At 51.1% G+C, this 18,146-nt stretch overlaps 3 protein-coding genes across 36 annotated transcripts in view; 2 read left to right on the top strand and 1 right to left on the bottom strand.

Moving 5' to 3' along the window:
- Nucleotides 1-18,146, top strand: part of LOC126426682 (S-phase kinase-associated protein 2-like) — a 635,548-nt gene that overhangs the window by 184,898 nt on the left and 432,504 nt on the right. The gene's annotated exons all lie outside the window — the stretch shown is intronic.
- The window catches only part of LOC126426686 (uncharacterized), an 897,888-nt gene that overhangs the window by 757,794 nt on the left and 121,948 nt on the right, over nt 1-18,146 (bottom strand). The window lies entirely within an intron of this gene.
- Nucleotides 1,085-5,873, top strand: LOC126426691 (uncharacterized). Of its 2 annotated transcripts, none has more exons than XM_050088610.1 (3): nt 1,085-1,451; nt 4,749-4,895; nt 5,027-5,873. In XM_050088610.1, exons 1-3 carry the CDS (start codon nt 1,416-1,418, stop codon nt 5,456-5,458), a joined length of 615 nt encoding a protein of 204 aa, XP_049944567.1. In that variant the 5' UTR covers nt 1,085-1,415; the 3' UTR covers nt 5,459-5,873. The 2 variants fall into 2 exon arrangements, with proteins under 2 accessions (XP_049944567.1, XP_049944568.1); XM_050088611.1 differs by having other exon boundaries at nt 1,085-1,497.

The raw sequence follows: 18,146 nt of genomic DNA, 5'->3' as shown, positions 1-18,146 counted from the left end.
CTGCTGCCGCGGACTGGGCCGGGGCGGCGGCGGCGGCGGCTGCTGCTGCTGCTGCTGCTGCTGCTGCTGCTGCTGCTGCTGCTGGCAGGACTGCTGCTGGCTGGACTGCTGCTGCCACCGGAGGGCTGGCTGGCAGGCTGGCTGGCTGGCTGGCTGGCTGGCTGGCTGCGGGACCACCGCTGCAGGCCGGGACCGGGAACTGCTGCTGCTGGCTGGCTGGCTGGCTGGCTGGCTGGCTGGCTGGCTGGCTGGCACCTGTAAACCCTAGCACTTCGATTAGCGCGAAAACGGCACTATCGAAGGGCGGTAACCTTTCGGTGTACCGCCGGAGATGCACAAGAAGTTTTCAATTTCCCACATATAATAAACACATTAGCAAGAATGTTGCTGGGTGTGAAGTACATTCCTTACAAGATGGCCATAGATATGGACATTTATTCAAATTTTCTGAAGCAACTGGAAACAAGTAATTGATATCGGTAAGGACATCGTTCTCGTTTTCAGCATTTTCCTGCTGAACAGCTTATTGCGAGATCCAGTACACAGCCGTTACGTCCTGCACTGTTGCTCGACGTCGCCAACGGATGTCAGCTCGAAACGCCGTCGGGAAAACATGGCGATCGTTTTATCCCTAGGTTCGTTTGATCAGTTACCAGAATGCGCCAGACAACAGGCTGTACTGCGCATGCGCAGCTACGATGACGTAGCAGCCCGTGCTTGGTGCTTGCTCTGCTGATACGATTTTCGTCGTATTTCTGGTGGGGCATCACGTGACCATGTGTAGCCGTGCCGCCCGTGCGGCATATTTTTGAGAGGACATACTGAATTGTACTTACAGCAATTGTTTTATCATATCCCACACAGATAAAGGACGCAAATAAGGAAGCAGTTCTTGGCTTTTGAGTCATTTCAAAATTAGACTCCACAGCTCGAAGTACCATAAAATTTTTGACACTTTTTTTTTTTTTTAATTCGTGCTCTGCAATGTTGTTATGTAGCATTTCCAACACGTTTACATCTACACACCACTGCAAAAAGCTACTAGGATGGAATACGAATTACTTGCAACAAAAAAGAGAGAGTTTCTCGTGTAGCTTACACCGGAATGAAGGACAATAAATTTCATGACGTAGGCACGCGTCATCGCGTGTTCCACGAGTTGTCCGATCGACTGTTGTGTGAATGCTGTATACATCGACTGTTGTGTGCATCTTCGATCTGCATTGCTATTTGTTTGTGTAGTTTCATTGTCCGCGTGTCCGGTGTTGCTCGCGTGAACGGCGTTCTGAACATGGGCTCTAACGGAGATGAGAAAGCTTTCGAACAGATCCTTCAAGATAATCTGAAAGATTTCGCTGTCGGTAACGACGGCAAATACTGTGGCTCTGTGATTCGGAGGAAGAGATCAAAAGACTATGAATAGTCTTAAGTGCATAGGGTATTCATACTCGGTAAGGAGCAGCCACCATCGCCAAAAATTGCATGAAACCGCCACCAGTAAGTAAATTAGTGTCTCAAGTTTTTGTGCATGTGCTTCACAGTTAGTATACTAACACCATGAAGTGTTTCCGTTTTGGCAGAGTTATTGCTGTGGATCTTCAGTGAAAAAGAGTTGCTCAAATTTCTTTTCTCACCTCACCGACATTTTTGCTGTTTCTCATGAACATCCTCATTCCGTATTTCTGATTTCATGAGTCTGCCTTGTCTACCAATCCCTCCACTATCAGAGTGTTCTTTTCCTGTCAAGTCCTTGCAGAGTTTCTGAAGTCTTGCTCCCATTCTCTAAAGCATATGTCCTATAAATTCAAGTTTTTTGGTTTCACCATATGGTTTAGCAACCTCAACACTTAAAACCTTCAGAGTCACCATCACAAAGGTAGTGAGTGTATTGCACATCTTCCCTAGCAACTGATCTAATACAAACAGCTTCTGGATTAGAAAGGCATTTGAACATGAAAAAGAAGAGGTACTACACATAAGATAGGTCCATCTTTTTTGAAAGTGTACAATTATTGTATTGCTTTAATACCCAAATATGTATCACCATAGTTGTGGTGTCCTCAGCAGTTTCTTTTATTTATTTTGTGTGTATCTCCTGTGACTGACAAACCAAAATCAGCCATGGGTCTAAAGACAAGTGTATTAATTTAGACATGTGTATCATTTTGGTTCACCTGCCTCGAGAAAACTGGGTGTTTGTGTTGTCCTCATCATTTCATCTTGAAAGTGGTGTGATTGGGCTGAGCCAAATGTTCGGAATTTGTGTGGGCACTGATAACCACGCATTTGAGTGCCCCACAAACCAATCATCACCACCACCAGCATTTTGGTTGGGGGATGCAGGACACACAGAAAGTAGATAAAAAGAAATAAACCATTGAAGGTGCCACAACTGTTGTGATAAATGTTTGGATATTAAAACAATAATTGAGTATGCTAAAAGGTGGGCCCATGTTTAATTCATAATTATTTTTCTGCAGGCACAGGAAAAGAACTCAAAATTCCAATAGTTTATGAGAAATGCTTCTTCAAAATTCACAGTTGTGCTAAAGTTCCTTGCAGAGTATTACTGGAAGGCTTCAATTTCTGATGTACTTAAAGTTGCTCTTAGTGAACTGGGTTGATTCATAATAATTACATGCGATTATCTTTGTTGGCATTTAAGAAGGAAGCCCATAATGAACAGAGGCAGTGTCTTATATCATCAAGACTATTGGTGTTCAGAGGTGTCATACTAACTTGCTTAGTAGTAGACAGTGGTAGTGTGCAGAGAGAGTGATGTCAGAAGTTTTATCAGGTCCCATATTTTAAAATATGGATATTATTTTTCAGGGGGTGAAAGAAGCAGCCTAAAGTGTCTGTTCCCTGCAGTCTGGCCATTTAGCCACCAGAGAGCTTATCAGTTCCTTCCGTAAATAGGGTCCCACCCGGGTGATGAGTGGGAAGGGGTTCTTGTAGTTTCGATTCTGTCTCATTTACTTCTTCAGTTCAGACTCCTTTCACTTCACCCCACATTGTGCAGGCAGATACTTGCTGAAATATCCCAGTTCCTATTCCACATCCCTGTATAATGCAAACTTTCTGATTTTTTGTTACATTACACCATACTAATTCATTTTGTTGGCCATCCATGTAGGATGGAACTCTTGCAATTGTGTGTGTGTGTGTGTGTGTGTGTGTGTGTGTGTGTGAGAGAGAGAGAGAGAGAGAGAGAGAGAGAGAGAGAGAGAGAGAGAGAGAGACTCACTAAAACAGATATGATGCTTATGGTTGCATAAATATATATGGCTACACATCTGTTGCTCATGTGCCTAATAATGGCTGATAATAGGCTGTAACATATTTCTTTACTGTGTTTTCAATAAAAGATTCCTCCAATGTCTACTTTCTGGTACATGAAAAGCACAGTCACTTACAGAAAACATTTTCAGCATATGCTGGCTTAAAACAGTTGTTTGTTAGGATAGTTTGACACTGTTCTATTGAACAGAACTAAATGTTATCCTTAACCACAAGTTAGATCAATAATATTTAGTAGCTCTTTAACAGAGTTTAGAACTCTCCTGATGACAATAATATTTTTGATCTACTTGTGGAAGCTTATTACAGCCTTTTCCTGTGTGCAGGACACAAATTTGGCATTTACCTTAGATTTTTAAGATTTTGGTGTTGGTCGGATTTAATTTCATCTTTGTGTATGAAAGATGTTCTGTAGGAATTATTTGATTCTGCAGTAATTACAAAGATTTCACATTACATTTTGAAACTACAGTGGATCACAGGCATTACACATATTAACAAGTCATGTTATACCTTCATCAGTGTAGTCCATATGAGGTGCCAAATGTTTTTATGGTAAATTTTCACTAACTTTTAAGCAAAAGGCACTGCACTTCCCAAAACTTGATAGGTGTAGCAAAAACCCTACTAATTTTTTTGCTTAAATTGTCGAAAAGTTTTGTAAAGTACAATGCAAAACACGTGATACAGTGATTATGACAGTGATTATATGAAATGAAGTGTTATGAAGCATAGATCGTGAAAGTGAGCCCTTAAGGCTTACAGGTTATTGCACTTTGAAAGTAAACTGCAGAACTGATTGAGGTATTGTCATTTTAAACCTTGATCACTGTACGAAATATATACTTGCATGGAACTCTCAGCAGTTTTGAACAGAGCACTACTCTTTTTTGTATCCCTACTTCCTAACTTAAATATTGGTTGTACCATCTGTACAGTACTCCAGAAAACGATGCCATGAGTAATTATGAAGTGGTTATGTACATGCCATAACATTTAAAGCATAGCCTCTACACTAATGATTCATATTCCTGTCTTGTCATGTTATTATTTTTATCTGCCATCCTGTATTACTATTGGGTGTGATGTGTTTGAATATTTCGGTGTTCTTTTCTTGTTACAGTTTGTGTGTTTCATATTTTCTACAATTTTGTAATTTTAATATTAGCACTTTACTGCATTTGGGAGGGGGGGGGGAGAGATTATATTTGGTGTGTACATTGGTACAGTGAGTTTAAAAGTGTTAGGCAACAATACTTAAGTCTGAGATTTAAATATTAATTGTGATTTAGAGTACTTTGTTGATATAGTTTTATGTACCTTTTAATCCAGGGTTCACTGTTAGGTTTCTTGTAAAATTCAAATTATTTTGGGCTAGAGAAAACCCTGTATGTGACTCTTCTGGATGTAGCATTTGAAGTTATATTTAATATTCTTTATACTTTCAGGCTGACCATGTTAACCCAGCAAAAAAGAGATTGTTGATTATGGATACGAAAAAGAGCGATTGCCCTGCCACTTTTTCAATTAAATGTGTTAAAGTGTATCCAGGCTATTCTGTTCAATCAGTAGATGATCGTGAAATTAAAAAGAAAGTAAGTATGGGGTTTCTATTCTGTAATTTGATGTTTTTATGTCATTTGTTCTAGAAATAGTCTATTGCTCCACAAACTATTTGTACTTAATGCGTTGTCTCTTGTTAATTATAATAATTTTTGTGTTAAAGGTTGTCCACAGTTTAAAACAGGCTTTGGAGGCAGCCAATAAACCTGAAAGTGTTCTTCGCTTTTATGTGAGGGCGTCACCACCAGACCACCATACCCACAGCACAGAAAGCATAAAAGCAAGTGGAGACATACATCCCTTGCTAGCTGTGGAAATAGCAAAGGTTGTTGAAGATGGAACTACATCTGTGAGAATAATAAAGTTGCATCTTGAAAGATTTGTGAACATAACCTTCACTGGACCACACAAGCCAGATAATATGAACACTACATTTTACCCCAAACATCTCACAATATATAGTCATGTATACAGGGCCCTTAAGAAATTGAAGAAAAGTGTGTTTGACCAAGAGGCTTTGCAAATGCAGGTTAATGAGTGGCAGAAAGAATATAGAGGTGACAATATTTTTTTTCAGGCCTTTTTCAGATGTTGATGGAGAAATACAGCCATTGCTGTTTTGTTACGAGGGTGCATGGCAGAAGGATATGTTAAAAAAATATGGAGATGTATGTTTGCTTGATGCCACCTACAAAACAACAAAATATGACACTCCTTTATTTTTTGTTACAGTAAAGGCAAACGGATGCTGTTTAGTGGTAGGTTTTTTCTTTATTCAGGTAGAAGATACAAGGTCAATTGCTGAAGCACTACTTGTTTTCAAGAGGTGGAATACAGACTTCAACCCAACCTACAGGGTTACTGATTTCTCAGAGTCCGAGATAGCAGCAATTAAAGAAATATTTCCATTTTCAAAAGTGTACTTGTGTTCATTTCACGGGGAACAGGCTTGGTGGCGATTGGTTAAAAAGGGAGGGAATCTAACTGTAGGAACTGATAAGGAGTCTGTTCTGGAGCTTGTGGCGCTATGTTCAAGGTGACCTCGTCCCCATCCCCCGGCATACCCGTCCTGAATCCAACTCCACTCCTGATGTTATCCTCTCCTCCCCCAACCTCCTTGGCCGCATAACGGTGGATGTCCTGGAGCCTATTGGTAGCGACCATCTCCCTGTCCTCCTCACCGTTTCAGACGGTCGTCGCCCTCGCCCCGACCCTCGTACTGACCCTCCCCCTAAGTATGTCCACGACTATTCCCGAGCCGACTGGAATGCCTACCGGGATACCCTTTCCACCCAGGTCGATAGCCACCCTCTCACCTACCACCACCCTGACGATGTCACCCATGCCGCCTCCTTTCTCCAGCAGACCTTGTCTGAGGCCGTGGAGGCCCACGTTCCTACTGTCGCCATCCACCCCCACCGTCCTACCTTACCCCCACAGGCCGTTCTCCTCCTCCGTGAATCCCGTCGTCTCTACTGTGCCTTCCTCCGCACGCGTGACCCGGACACACTACGGCGCCACCGGCAACTCCAGCGACATGTTCGTAACTTGCTCGCGGCTAAGAAACGCCGGGACTGGCGACAGACATGCACCCGTTTAAATGCAACCCTACCAATCAACTCGTCCAAGTTCTGGTCGGCCTTCCGTCGCCTTACCGGAACTAAACCCTCCCCCTACTATCCTCTTCTTCATGATGATCACCGTTTCCCTGACACCCTTAGTAAGGCCAATCACTTTGCCTCCTACCTCTCCGATGTCTTCTCCATCCCCGACGATCCCCAGTTCGATTACTCCCTCTTCCCGGATATCCGCGATCGAACTGACACCTCTGTCCCTCCCCTCGCTCCTGGTTTCCAGTACTTGGACAACATTACACACACGGAACTCAATGCCCCTATCACTACACAGGATCTCATTGATACACTCCGCACAAAACGCAACACCGCTCCTGGTCACGATCGTGCCACCTACCGTCACCTTCGTGAAGCTCCTGTCTCTTTCCTCTCCACCCTGGCCAGGCTCTACAATGTAGTCCTGTCCACCGGTTACTACCCCGACCTGTGGAAAACCTCCCGTATCCTCATGTTCCTTAAACCTGGCAATCCGCCGTCCGCCGTCTCCTCCTACCGTCCCATCAGCCTTACCTCGGTCTTCACCATGGTCCTGGAATCTATCCTCACCCGCCGCATCCACCAGCGTCTCCGCCAGCACCGCCTCCTTCCCGTCACCCAGTGTGGCTTTCGGCCATCCTTCTCTTCCGACGATCTTCTCCTTCACCTCACTCATCTCCTTTCCGAACAGCTTAATTCCCGTCGCTCCGCAATCTTCCTCTCCCTTGACCTCGAACGCGCTTATGACCGCGTCTGGCATTCCGGTCTCCTCTTCAAACTCCAAACCTTTGCCCTTCCCATTAACTACGTCTGTCTGATCGGTTCCTTTCTCTCCCGCCGTCCTTCCTATGTCACCATCCATAACACAGATTCCTACACCTTTTTCCCCTCCGCCGGTGTGCCCCAAGGCTCCGTCCTCTCCCCCCTTCTGTACCTTATGTACACGGCGGACATGCCGCCGCCGTCGCCCCCCGTCCACCTCCTCCAGTTTGCCGATGACACCGCCTTCCTCGCCCTTGCCCCCACCCTGCAACGCTCCCAACGCCTTCTCCAATCCCATCTTGACCGATTCACCGCTTGGTGTAACGAGTGGTTGCTCAAGGCCAATCCTTCGAAAACCCAGGCGATCATTGTAGGCAAAACCACCCCTTCCTTCCGCCTCCTTGATTTCTATCTCACCGTCTATGGCCGTCCCATCGCCCTCACTCCCACCCTTAAGTACCTTGGCGTCACCCTCGACCGTCGCCTCTCCTGGACTCCCCATCTCCATACAATCCAAGCCAAGGCACGTTCCCGACTCCGTCTCCTCAAGCTCCTTTCCGGCCGTACGTGGGGTCTGGACCCTTACACAATCCTCCACACCTATAAATCCCTCATCCGCCCTATCCTTTGTTATGCCCATCCAGCCTGGATCTCCGCCCCCCCTACCTTTTATAAATCCCTCCAAATCCTTGAACGCCATGCTCTCCGCCTCACCTATCGCATCCGTCTCCCCTCCCCCATGCGGATCCTGTATGATCTCATCCCCTTCCCCCACCTCCTCCTTTTCCTTGGAAGGATACGGATCCTGTACACCTCCCGTAAACTCGATCCTCCTCACCCGCTCGTCTCCCCAATCCTCTCCCATCCCCGCCCGCTGCCGCGCCTGTATTCCCACGTCCCACCCGGTCTCCATCTCTCCACCCTCCTTACCCTCTCCCAAGGTGGCTTCCGCCAGCTCCCCCTCCCTGATGATGTCCTCGTCCCCTCCATCTACCCCTCTTATCAACTTTGATCCTCCCCCCCACCTCCTGTGTCCTTTCCTTCAGGCACCTTCCCTCCCCCCCTTTCCCTTCCCTTCTCTTTCCTTTCCCCCCTCCCTCCTACCCTCTCCTCCGTTCTTCCCTCCCCCTTCCTCCCTCCCCCTCTCTCCTTTGCCCATGGCATCTCTGCTCTCCCCTCTCCCATTTCCCCTTCCTCCTCCTCCTCCACCTCCTCTCTTGGCAGGTCCCCGGACTCGTACACGCTGAGTGGACATTCGCGCGCCGGAGATCATCGCCATCAGTGTCTCGTGAGTGCCGTCATGTTTAGTGTTCAGTGTTCCCGTCATACTCCATCGTTCACCTGTGCCATCGCCATCTTCAGTGTTAGTGCATCGTGACAACAGTTTGTAGTGAATTATCGTCGAGTGTGAACGGCTCCGTGTTTGTCTTTATGTGTCTACTGTTTTATTACCCACCGTTATGTCACATTTGTGTATTCTTTCTGTTCTTTCTTTATCTCCTCTACGGCTGAAGAGCGGCGTACCATGCTGCTGACAGCCTGCCTGTTTGTACGGGTTTGAAAATAACAATAAAGAAAAAAAAAAAAGTTTGTGGAATCCTATGTCACCATCCATAACACCGTTTCCTACACCTTTTTCCCCTCCGCCGGTGTGCCCCAAGGCTCCGTCCTCTCCCCCCTTCTGTACCTTATGTACACGGCGGACATGCCGCCGCCGTCGCCCCCCGTCCGCCTCCTCCAGTTTGCCGATGACACCGCCTTCCTCGCCCTTGCCCCCACCCTGCAACGCTCCCAACGCCTTCTCCAATCCCATCTTGACCGATTCACCGCTTGGTGTAACGAGTGGTTGCTCAAGGTCAATCCTTCGAAAACCCAGGCGATCATTGTAGGCAAAACCACCCCTTCCTTCCGCCTCCTTGATTTCTATCTCACCGTCTATGGCCGTCCCATCGCCCTCACTCCCACCCTTAAGTACCTTGGCGTCACCATCGACCGTCGCCTCTCCTGGACTCCCCATCTCCATACAATCCAAGCCAAGGCACGTTCCCGACTCCGTCTCCTCAAACTCCTTTCCGGCCGTACGTGGGGTCTGGACCCTTACACAATCCTCCACACCTATAAATCCCTCATCCGCCCTATCCTTTGTTATGCCCATCCAGCCTGGATCTCCGCCCCCCCTACCTTTTATAAATCCCTCCAAATCCTTGAACGCCATGCTCTCCGCCTCGCCTATCGCATCCGTCTCCCCTCCCCCACGTGGATCCTGTATGATCTCATCCCCTTCCCCCACCTCCTCCTTTTCCTTGAAAGGATACGGATCCTGTGCACCTCCCGTAAACTCGATCCTCCTCACCCGCTCGTCTCCCCAATCCTCTCCCATCCCCGCCCGCTGCCGCGCCTGTATTCCCACGTCCCACCCGGTCTCCATCTCTCCACCCTCCTTACCCTCTCCCAAGGTGGCTTCCGCCAGCTCCCCCTCCCTGGTGATGTCCTCGTCCCCTCCATCTACCCCTCTTATCAACTTTGATCCTCCCCCCCACCTCCTGTGTCCTTTCCTTCAGGCACCCTCCCTCCCCCCCTTTCCCTTCCCTTCTCTTTCCTTTCCCCCCTCCCTCCTACCCTCTCCACCGGGCTTCCCTCCCCTTCCTCCCTCCCCCTCTCTCCTTTGCCCATGGCATCTCTGCTCTCCCCTCTCCCATTTCCCCTTCCTCCTCCTCCTCCACCTCCTCTCTTGGCAGGTCCCCGGACTCGTACACGCTGAGTGGACATTCGCGCGCCGGAGATCATCGCCATCAGTGTCTCGTGAGTGCCGTCATGTTTAGTGTTCAGTGTTCCCGTCATACTCCATCGTTCACCTGTGCCATCGCCATCTTCAGTGTTAGTGCATCGTGACAACAGTTTGTAGTGAATTATCGTCGAGTGTGAACGGCTCCGTGTTTGTCTTTATGTGTCTACTGTTTTATTACCCACCGTTATGTCACATTTGTGTATTCTTTCTGTTCTTTCTTTATCTCCTCTATGGCTGAAGAGCGGCGTACCATGCTGCTGACAGCCTGCCTGTTTGTACGGGTTTGAAAATAACAATAAAGAAAAAAAAAAAAGTTTGTGGAATCCTATGTCACCATCCATAACACCGATTCCTACACCTTTTTCCCCTCCGCCGATGTGCCCCAAGGCTCCGTCCTCTCCCCCCTTCTGTACCTGTTGTACACGGCGGACATGCCACCGCCGTCACCCCCCATCCACCTTCTCCAGTTTGCCGATGACACCGCCTTCCTTGCCCTTGCCCCCACCCTGCAACGCTCCCAACACCTTCTCCAATCCCATCTTGACCGGTGCTCATTAAATGGGGGCACAGGAAAGCACCATTTGGTCAGGACACTCAGGAGCCAGGCTGGGGTGGTGGGCGTTATGAGGCGTGTTGGTCCGAAGCCAGGAGGATGGAGCTTATGACGGGCTCGTTGCATTGCATCAACAGGTTCAGAACATAAAGTCCAAACCTTGCAAAAATTGATTAAAGAAATGTTTTTAACTGCCACTTCTAAGTGCGACCATTTTTTCTTTTCTTTTTTTTTACTTTATTGTTATTTTAAAACCTGGAATTCAGGTAGGCTGGCAGCGGCACACTACGCCGCTCTTCAGCCATAGCGTTTTACAAGAGTATAAAACATGGTGAATGACAATGTACAAAGTGACGGGCAAAAGAGAGAGGTCACAGAGACATAAAAAACACGGAGTCGTTCACATGTGACGATAACAACACTGAAAACACGTTGGCACGGCGCACAAAACACTGGTGAGTCCGACGGCACACGTGAACGTAGGAGTGGGACGGCAGACACCAAAAACACTATATGACGTCACACACACGAAGCACAAGAGGCGACGATCTCCGGCGCGCGAATGTTCACTATACGTGTGCGAGTCCGGGGACCTGCCAAGAGACGAGGAGGAGGAAGGGGAGTGGGAGAGCGAGAGGGGAGAGCAGAGATGCCACGGGCAGGGGAGATAGGGGGGAGGGAGGAAGGGGGAGAGGAAGCCCGGGGGAAGAGGGGGAAGGGAGGGGACAGGGAGATGGAAAAAGAAGGGAAGAGATGAGAAGGGAGGGAGGGTGCCGAAAGGAAAGGACACGGGAAGTGGGGGGTGGGGCAGGGTCAAAGTTGATAGGAGTGGTAGATGGAGGGGACGAGGACATCATCAGGGAGAGGGAGCTGGCGGAAGCCACCTTGGGAGAGAGTATGGAGGGTGGAGAGATGGAGACCGGGTGGGACGTGCGAATACAGGCGCGGCAGCGGGCGGGGGTGGGAGAGGAGCGAGGAAACGAGCGGGTGAGGAGGATCAAGTTTACGTGAGGTGTACAGGATACGTATCCTTTCAAGGAAAAGGAGGAGGTGGGGGAAGGGGATGAGATCATACAGGATCCGTGTGGGGGAGGGGAGACGGATGCGATAGGCAAGGCGGAGAGCATGGCGTTCAAGGATTTGGAGGGATTTATAGAAGGTAGGGGGGGCGGAGATCCAGGCTGGATGGGCGTAACAAAGGATAGGGCGGATGATGGATTTATAGGTGTGGAGGATTGTGGAGGGGTCCAGACCCCACGTGCGGCCGGAAAGGAGCTTGAGGAGACGGAGTCGGGAACGTGCCTTGGCTTGGATTGTCTGGAGATGGGGAGTCAAGGAGAGGCGACGGTCGAGGGTGACGCCAAGGTACTTAAGGGTGGGAGTGAGGGCGATAGGACGGCCATAGACGGTGAGATAGAAATCAAGGAGGCGGAAGGAAGGGGTGGTTTTGCCTACAATGATCGCCTGGGTTTTGGAGGGATTGACCTTGAGCAACCACTGGTTGCACCAAGCGGTGAACCGGTCAAGATGGGATTGGAGAAGGCGTTGGGAGCGTTGCAGGGTGGGGGCAAGGGCGAGGAAGGCGGTGTCATCGGCAAACTGGAGAAGGTGGACGGGGGGCGACGGCGGCGGCATGTCCGCCGTGTACAAAAGGTACAGAAGGGGGGAGAGGACGGAGCCTTGGGGCACACCGGCGGAGGGGAAAAAGGTGTAGGAATCGGTGTTATGGATGGTGACATAGGAAGGACGGCGGGAGAGAAAGGAACCGATCAGACGGATGTAGTTAATGGGAAGGGCAAAGGTTTGGAGCTTGAGGAGGAGACCGGAATGCCAGACGCGGTCATAAGCGCGTTCGAGGTCAAGTGAGAGGAAGATGGCGGAGCGACGGGAATTAAGCTGTTCGGAAAGGAGATGAGTGAGGTGAAGAAGATCGTCGGAAGAGAAGGATGGCCGAAAGCCACACTGGGTGACGGGAAGGAGGCGGGGCTGGCGGAGATGCTGGTGGATGCGGCGGGTGAGGATAGATTCTAGGACCTTGCTGAAGACCGAGGTAAGGCTGATGGGATGGTAGGAGGAGACGGCTGACGGCGGTTTGCCAGGTTTAAGGAACATGAGGATACGGGAGGTTTTCCACAGGTCGGGGTAGTAACCGGTGGACAGGACTACATTGTAGAGCCTGGCCAGGGTGGAGAGGAAAGAGACAGGAGCTTCACGAAGGTGACGGTAGGTGGCACGATCGTGACCAGGAGCGGTGTTGCGTTTTGTGCGGAGTGTAGCAATGAGATCCTGTGTAGTGATAGGGGCATTGAGTTCCGTGTGTGTAATGTTGTCCAAGTACTGGAAGCCAGGAGCGAGGGGAGGGGAAGAGGTGTCAGTTCGATCGCGGATATCTGGGAAGAGGGAGTAATCGAACTGGGGATCATCGGGGACGGAAAATACATCGGAGAGGTAGGAGGCAAAGTGATTGGCCTTACTAAGGGAGTCAGGGAAAGGGTGATCATCATGGAGAAGAGGATAATAGGGGGAGGGTTTAGTTCCGGTAAGGCGACGGAAGGCCGACCAGAACTTGGACGAGTTGATTGGTAGGGTTGCATTTAAACGGGTGCATGTCTGTCGCCAGTCCCGGCGTTTCTTAGCCGCGAGCAAATTACGAACGTGTCGCTGGAGTTGCCGGTGGCGTCGTAGTGTGTCCGGGTCACACGTGCGGAGGAAGGCACGGTAGAGACGACGGGATTCACGGAGGAGGAGAACGGCCTGTGGGGGTAATGTAGGACGGTGGGGGTGGATGGCGACAGTAGGAATGTGGGCCTCCACGGCCTCAGACAAGGTCCGCTGGAGAAAGGAGGCGGCATGGGTGACATCGTCAGGGTGGTGGTAGGTGAGAGGGTGGCTATCGACCTGGGTGGAAAGGGTATCCCGGTAGGCATTCCAGTCGGCTCGGGAATAGTCGTGGACATACTTAGGGGGAGGGTCAGTACGAGGGTCGGGGCGAGGGCGACGACCGTCTGAAACGGTGAGGAGGACAGGGAGATGGTCGCTACCAATAGGCTCCAGGACATCCACCGTGATGCGGCCAAGGAGGTTGGGGGAGGAGAGGATAACATCAGGAGTGGAGTTGGATTCAGGACGGGTATGCCGGGGGATGGGGACGAGGTCACATTGAAGGGTGGAGAGGAACCGATGCCATCGCCGTAACTGGGCAGCGGAACGACTATGGATGTTGAGGTCGGCGGCGATCACGTAGGAGGAAAAGGTACGATCGACGTGGGAGAGGAAGTCGAAGGGAATAGGAGCGTTGGGGCGGACATAGATGGTGGCGCAGGTAACGGTAAGGCCGGGGAAGAAGAGACTAAGGATCAGGTGTTCGGTGGGGTGGGGAAGGAGAGGTTGGAGCCGAACGGGGATCTGGCGGTGGTGACCAATGGCAACTCCGCCACGCGCAATCGGGAGGGGATTATCGGAGCGGTGGAGGAGGTAGGGCGAAGTGTGAATGGTGTGTTGGGGTTGCAGGAAGGTTTCATTGAGGAGGAAGGCATCCACGCGGTGGGTGGCAAGGGTGTGCAGGAACAGGTTTTTGTTGGCGGGAAGGGAGCGTATGTTGTTGAAAAGGATACGTTGCTGTCGCGCCATGACTGGGATTTAAACGAGGGTGTCAAGACGGGAGAAGGTGAAATGGGCCTGGTTGTTGGAGTAGGTGGCGTACATCTTGAGTTGGAAGATGGAACGGGCAGCAAGGGAGATCTGCTGGAGGGTGTGAGGGCGCTGAAAGGGATGAACATTCTGGAGGACGATGGTGAGGAACCTGATGATGTCCTCAGCGGTGGGTGGGGGACGAAGGGAATTGCCAGGAGGGGTGGGGGCGTCCAGAGGACGGACAGGTACGGTGAGTTCAGGAGTGGTTGGAGGGGGTCGGGCTTTACACTTTTGGGAGTAGGTGGGATGAGGGAGATTGCAGGTATTACAGGAGGGAGGGGATTGGAGGTTAGGGCACTGCCGGAGGAAGTGCGCCTGCCGACAATGCGGGCAGGTGGGGGCCTCGCGGCACTCAGCTGTGGGGTGCGCATTATAGCGCAGACACCTCTGAAAGCGCAGGGATTGAGGAGGGGAACGGGAAGGGTCGACCTTGTACCGCTGGTGGAAGAGGAGGGCACCCTCCTTCAGGAGACGGTCAATGGAGGGGGCGTCCTCAGAGAAAACCCGCATAAGGCGGGTGGGGCCGGCCGAGTTGAAAATGCGGCGGACCGCCCGCACCTCCAGCGTGGGATGGGCCTGGAGCTCCGCCAACACCTCCTCCTCCGTGATCGACGGACTGAGCCGCGTGATCACGGCGGTGAGGGTCGGCGGGCGACGCGGGGGTTGGGGTTGGCGGGTAGGAGATGGAGAAGGAGCAGGGGTAAGGGAGGCGTTGGGACCAAAACGGGTGATGGGGAGACGGGAGAGGATGTCAGTATGGAGGGTTGGGCTGGGGGAGGAGATGAGAACAGAATCTCGGCGAGGAGTGAGGAGGGAGATGGGGGCACCAGGACAATGCTGGCGAAGGAAGAGGGTGAGGTTCCGGGCTTCAAGGAGAGAGGGATCAGGACGGGAGAGGAGGTAGCGGTAGGAGGAAGGGAGAGAGGAGGAGGATGAGGGGGCAGGGACAGGCGGGGAGACTTCCATGGCATCAAGGGTGGGGGAAGGAGGACGAGGTGCAGCCTTTTTGGAAGCAGAGGAAGCAGGGGTGCCACCGGGGCGCTTGACAGCGGTGGAGGAGGTGTGGGGGATGGGAACAACGGGAATGTGGCGGGGAGGGGCAGGTCCCGGGGCCGGAATCGGCGCCGGAGATGGTGACGGTGACGGTGAAGGCGACGATGACGATGACGGCGGCAGAGGCGGCGGTGATGGCGAAGGTGACGGGGAGAGCTGGGCGTGGGCAGTGGCCCGACGGGCCACCACCCGAGCTGGAGCTGCAGTGACAGGCTGGGGGAGTGGGGGGAAGGGATCAGAACGAGAGGAGCGGGAGGAAGAAGCGGGAGAGGGGGCGACAAAGATAGAGGGTGAAGGGACAGTGAGGAGAGGTGGAATGGAAGGAGGGAGGTGGGACTGGGCACACCAAGTTATAGTGGTGGAGGCGGCGGAAGGGGAGGTATAGACAATGGCGGTGGTGGTAGTAGTGACAGTGGTGGTGGGGGCGGACATGACGGGAGAGAGAAACAAGAACGAACAGAACGAAGAGGAGAGGACAGAAACCGGGGACAGACAAAGACGAAGACGGATGAAGACGAAGACGGCCGTAGACCAGGGTCAGGATGGCGGCGATGGTGGCGACCAGGCGGCACCGGATGGCGGCGGCGGCGGCGGCGGGCACCGGCGGCGGCGGCGGCGGCGGCGGGCACCGGCGGCGGCGGCGGCGGCGGCGGCGGCGAGCACCGGCAGGCGGCGGGCACCGGCGGCGGCGGCGGCGACCAGGCGGGGGCGGCGAGCCCCGGCAGGCGGCGACCATTCGGGGGCGACGGGCGACGAGCCCCGGCAGGCGGCGGCGGCGGCGGCGGCGGTGGCAAGGACCGGCAGGCGGCGACCAGGCGGGGGCGACGAGCCCCGGCAGGCGGCGGCGGCGGCGGCGGCAAGGACCGGAAGGCGGCGACCAAGCGGCGGCGGCGGCGGCGGCAAACAGACGACACGGCAAGGATCTTCCACGTCGAAGGCGCACCCTGAGAGTAGCCCAGGCAGTGAAACTCTTCGATGAAGAAGAGAGGGAATCCAACCCTCGAATGCATGATGGTATTTTGATCTGCTTGGCTTTCTTAATGATCAAGAAACGCCAAGACCAAGCAGGAGTATTACCTGTAACTTGACAGACTTAATTTACTTGACTTGCCTCCATGAACTCATCCTTCAGGACAGCGTAAATAGCTTCACATGTGTTGGGTATTATTTCACTCAACGCTTATTTCGATATTACTGTTGAAAATTCCAAATCCTTGTAGATCCTTCCTGTTGCTAGGAATCTTAATGTTACCGCCAGCCGTTCATGAGGAGAAATTGCCCTTCCCCTACAAGTATTTTTTCTCATAATATGAGAGGTTACAAGCTTTAAGAGATAATTATAAGTTTCGACATCCATCCGCAAATAATTTCGCCAGTCGTTAGGTTCGCCCTGCAACTCTCGCAGCAAATTTACATGAGAAAACTGCTTTCGCTTTAGCAGCCACTGTCTACACCATTTTGACCGCTTTCTCTGTTTCCTACGGTTAGTCTGAATGTTTTTTGCGAACACAGCCCACAACATAACTTCCTCCATTTCCATATTTCAAAATAACTGAATTAAATTTTTGACGTTTACGGGCAGCGTAGTCGCTTGCCACTGATATTTCTTTTCTACACTGACAGATGGCGGGTGAGTAGTAGATTGGGGTTTGTGTCGTGTGAACACACCACATTTGCAGCGATCTTTTGCATGTACAGACATCTGCGCCGATGTCTGCGGAGACAGATCGTTGCGTGTGGACCAGGCTTTAAATAACGACATAGTTCGAATCCATCAGTTTAGTTATCAGTATAACGGCGAGTAGTGTGAAATGGCAGGAATGTCGTAAGAATCGTGTCATAACCTTAGCTTATTAATTCCGGGTACATTTTAGTTGATGTTAGAACGATTATTAGTGTTTCATATTATATGTTTCTAGGTTATCGGTCGCTATTAGAAATATTATCTTCGCAGCTGCGACAGAAAGTACGCAGAACTTCGCCTCAGCACTGTTCAAGTAAAATGTTAACAACGTGTTTTTTTTTTTTTTTTTTTTTAAGTATGAAGTAATATGTAAACTGAGTACTGTAGGTTAAATTCGAAGCTTAATTTCTTGTGCCGCTCACATAATAGAATAAAGTGTACAGCCTTGTAATACAACAAAAAATATACGTAATGTGACAGATTCGTTTATTCCTGTGCTGTAAAAGCTAGTTTTTTTACTTTATTGTTATTTTAAAACCTGTACAACAGGCAGGCTGTCAGCAGCATTCTACGCTGCTCTTCAGCCATAGAATAAACAATGAGAAAAAAACCCAGTAAGAATACACATAAGTTACAGAACGGTGGGTAATAAAACAGTAGACACATAAGGACAAACACGGAGCCATTCACACTCAACGATAATCCACACTGCAAACTGTTGACACGACGCACAAACACTGATGAAGACGATGGCACTGGTGAATGATGGAGTGCGACGGTGAACACTGAACACTAAACACGATGGCACACACGAAACACTGATGGCGATGATCTCCGGCGCGCGAAAGTCCACGTAGCGTGTGCGAGTCCGGGGACCTGCCAAGAAAGGAGGAGGGGGGTGGGAGAGGGGAGAGCAGAGATGCCATGGGCAGAGGAGATAGGAGGAAAGGAGGAAGGGGGAGGGGAAGTCCAGTGGAATAGTGATGGAGGAAGACGGATGGGGGGAAAAGGAGAGAGAAGGGAGGGAGGGTGCCAAAAGGAAAGGACACCGGAAGTGAGGGGGGGCAGGATCAAAGTTGGTAGGAGTGGTAGATGGAGGGGACAAGGACATCATCAGGGAGGGGGAGCTGGCGGAAGCCA

This window comes from Schistocerca serialis, chromosome 11 (assembly GCF_023864345.2).
Source record: "Schistocerca serialis cubense isolate TAMUIC-IGC-003099 chromosome 11, iqSchSeri2.2, whole genome shotgun sequence".
Lineage (NCBI taxonomy): Eukaryota > Metazoa > Arthropoda > Insecta > Orthoptera > Acrididae > Schistocerca > Schistocerca serialis.
The sequence above is the reverse complement of the archived record's forward strand: the minus strand, read 5'-3'. Positions and strand labels throughout refer to the sequence as shown.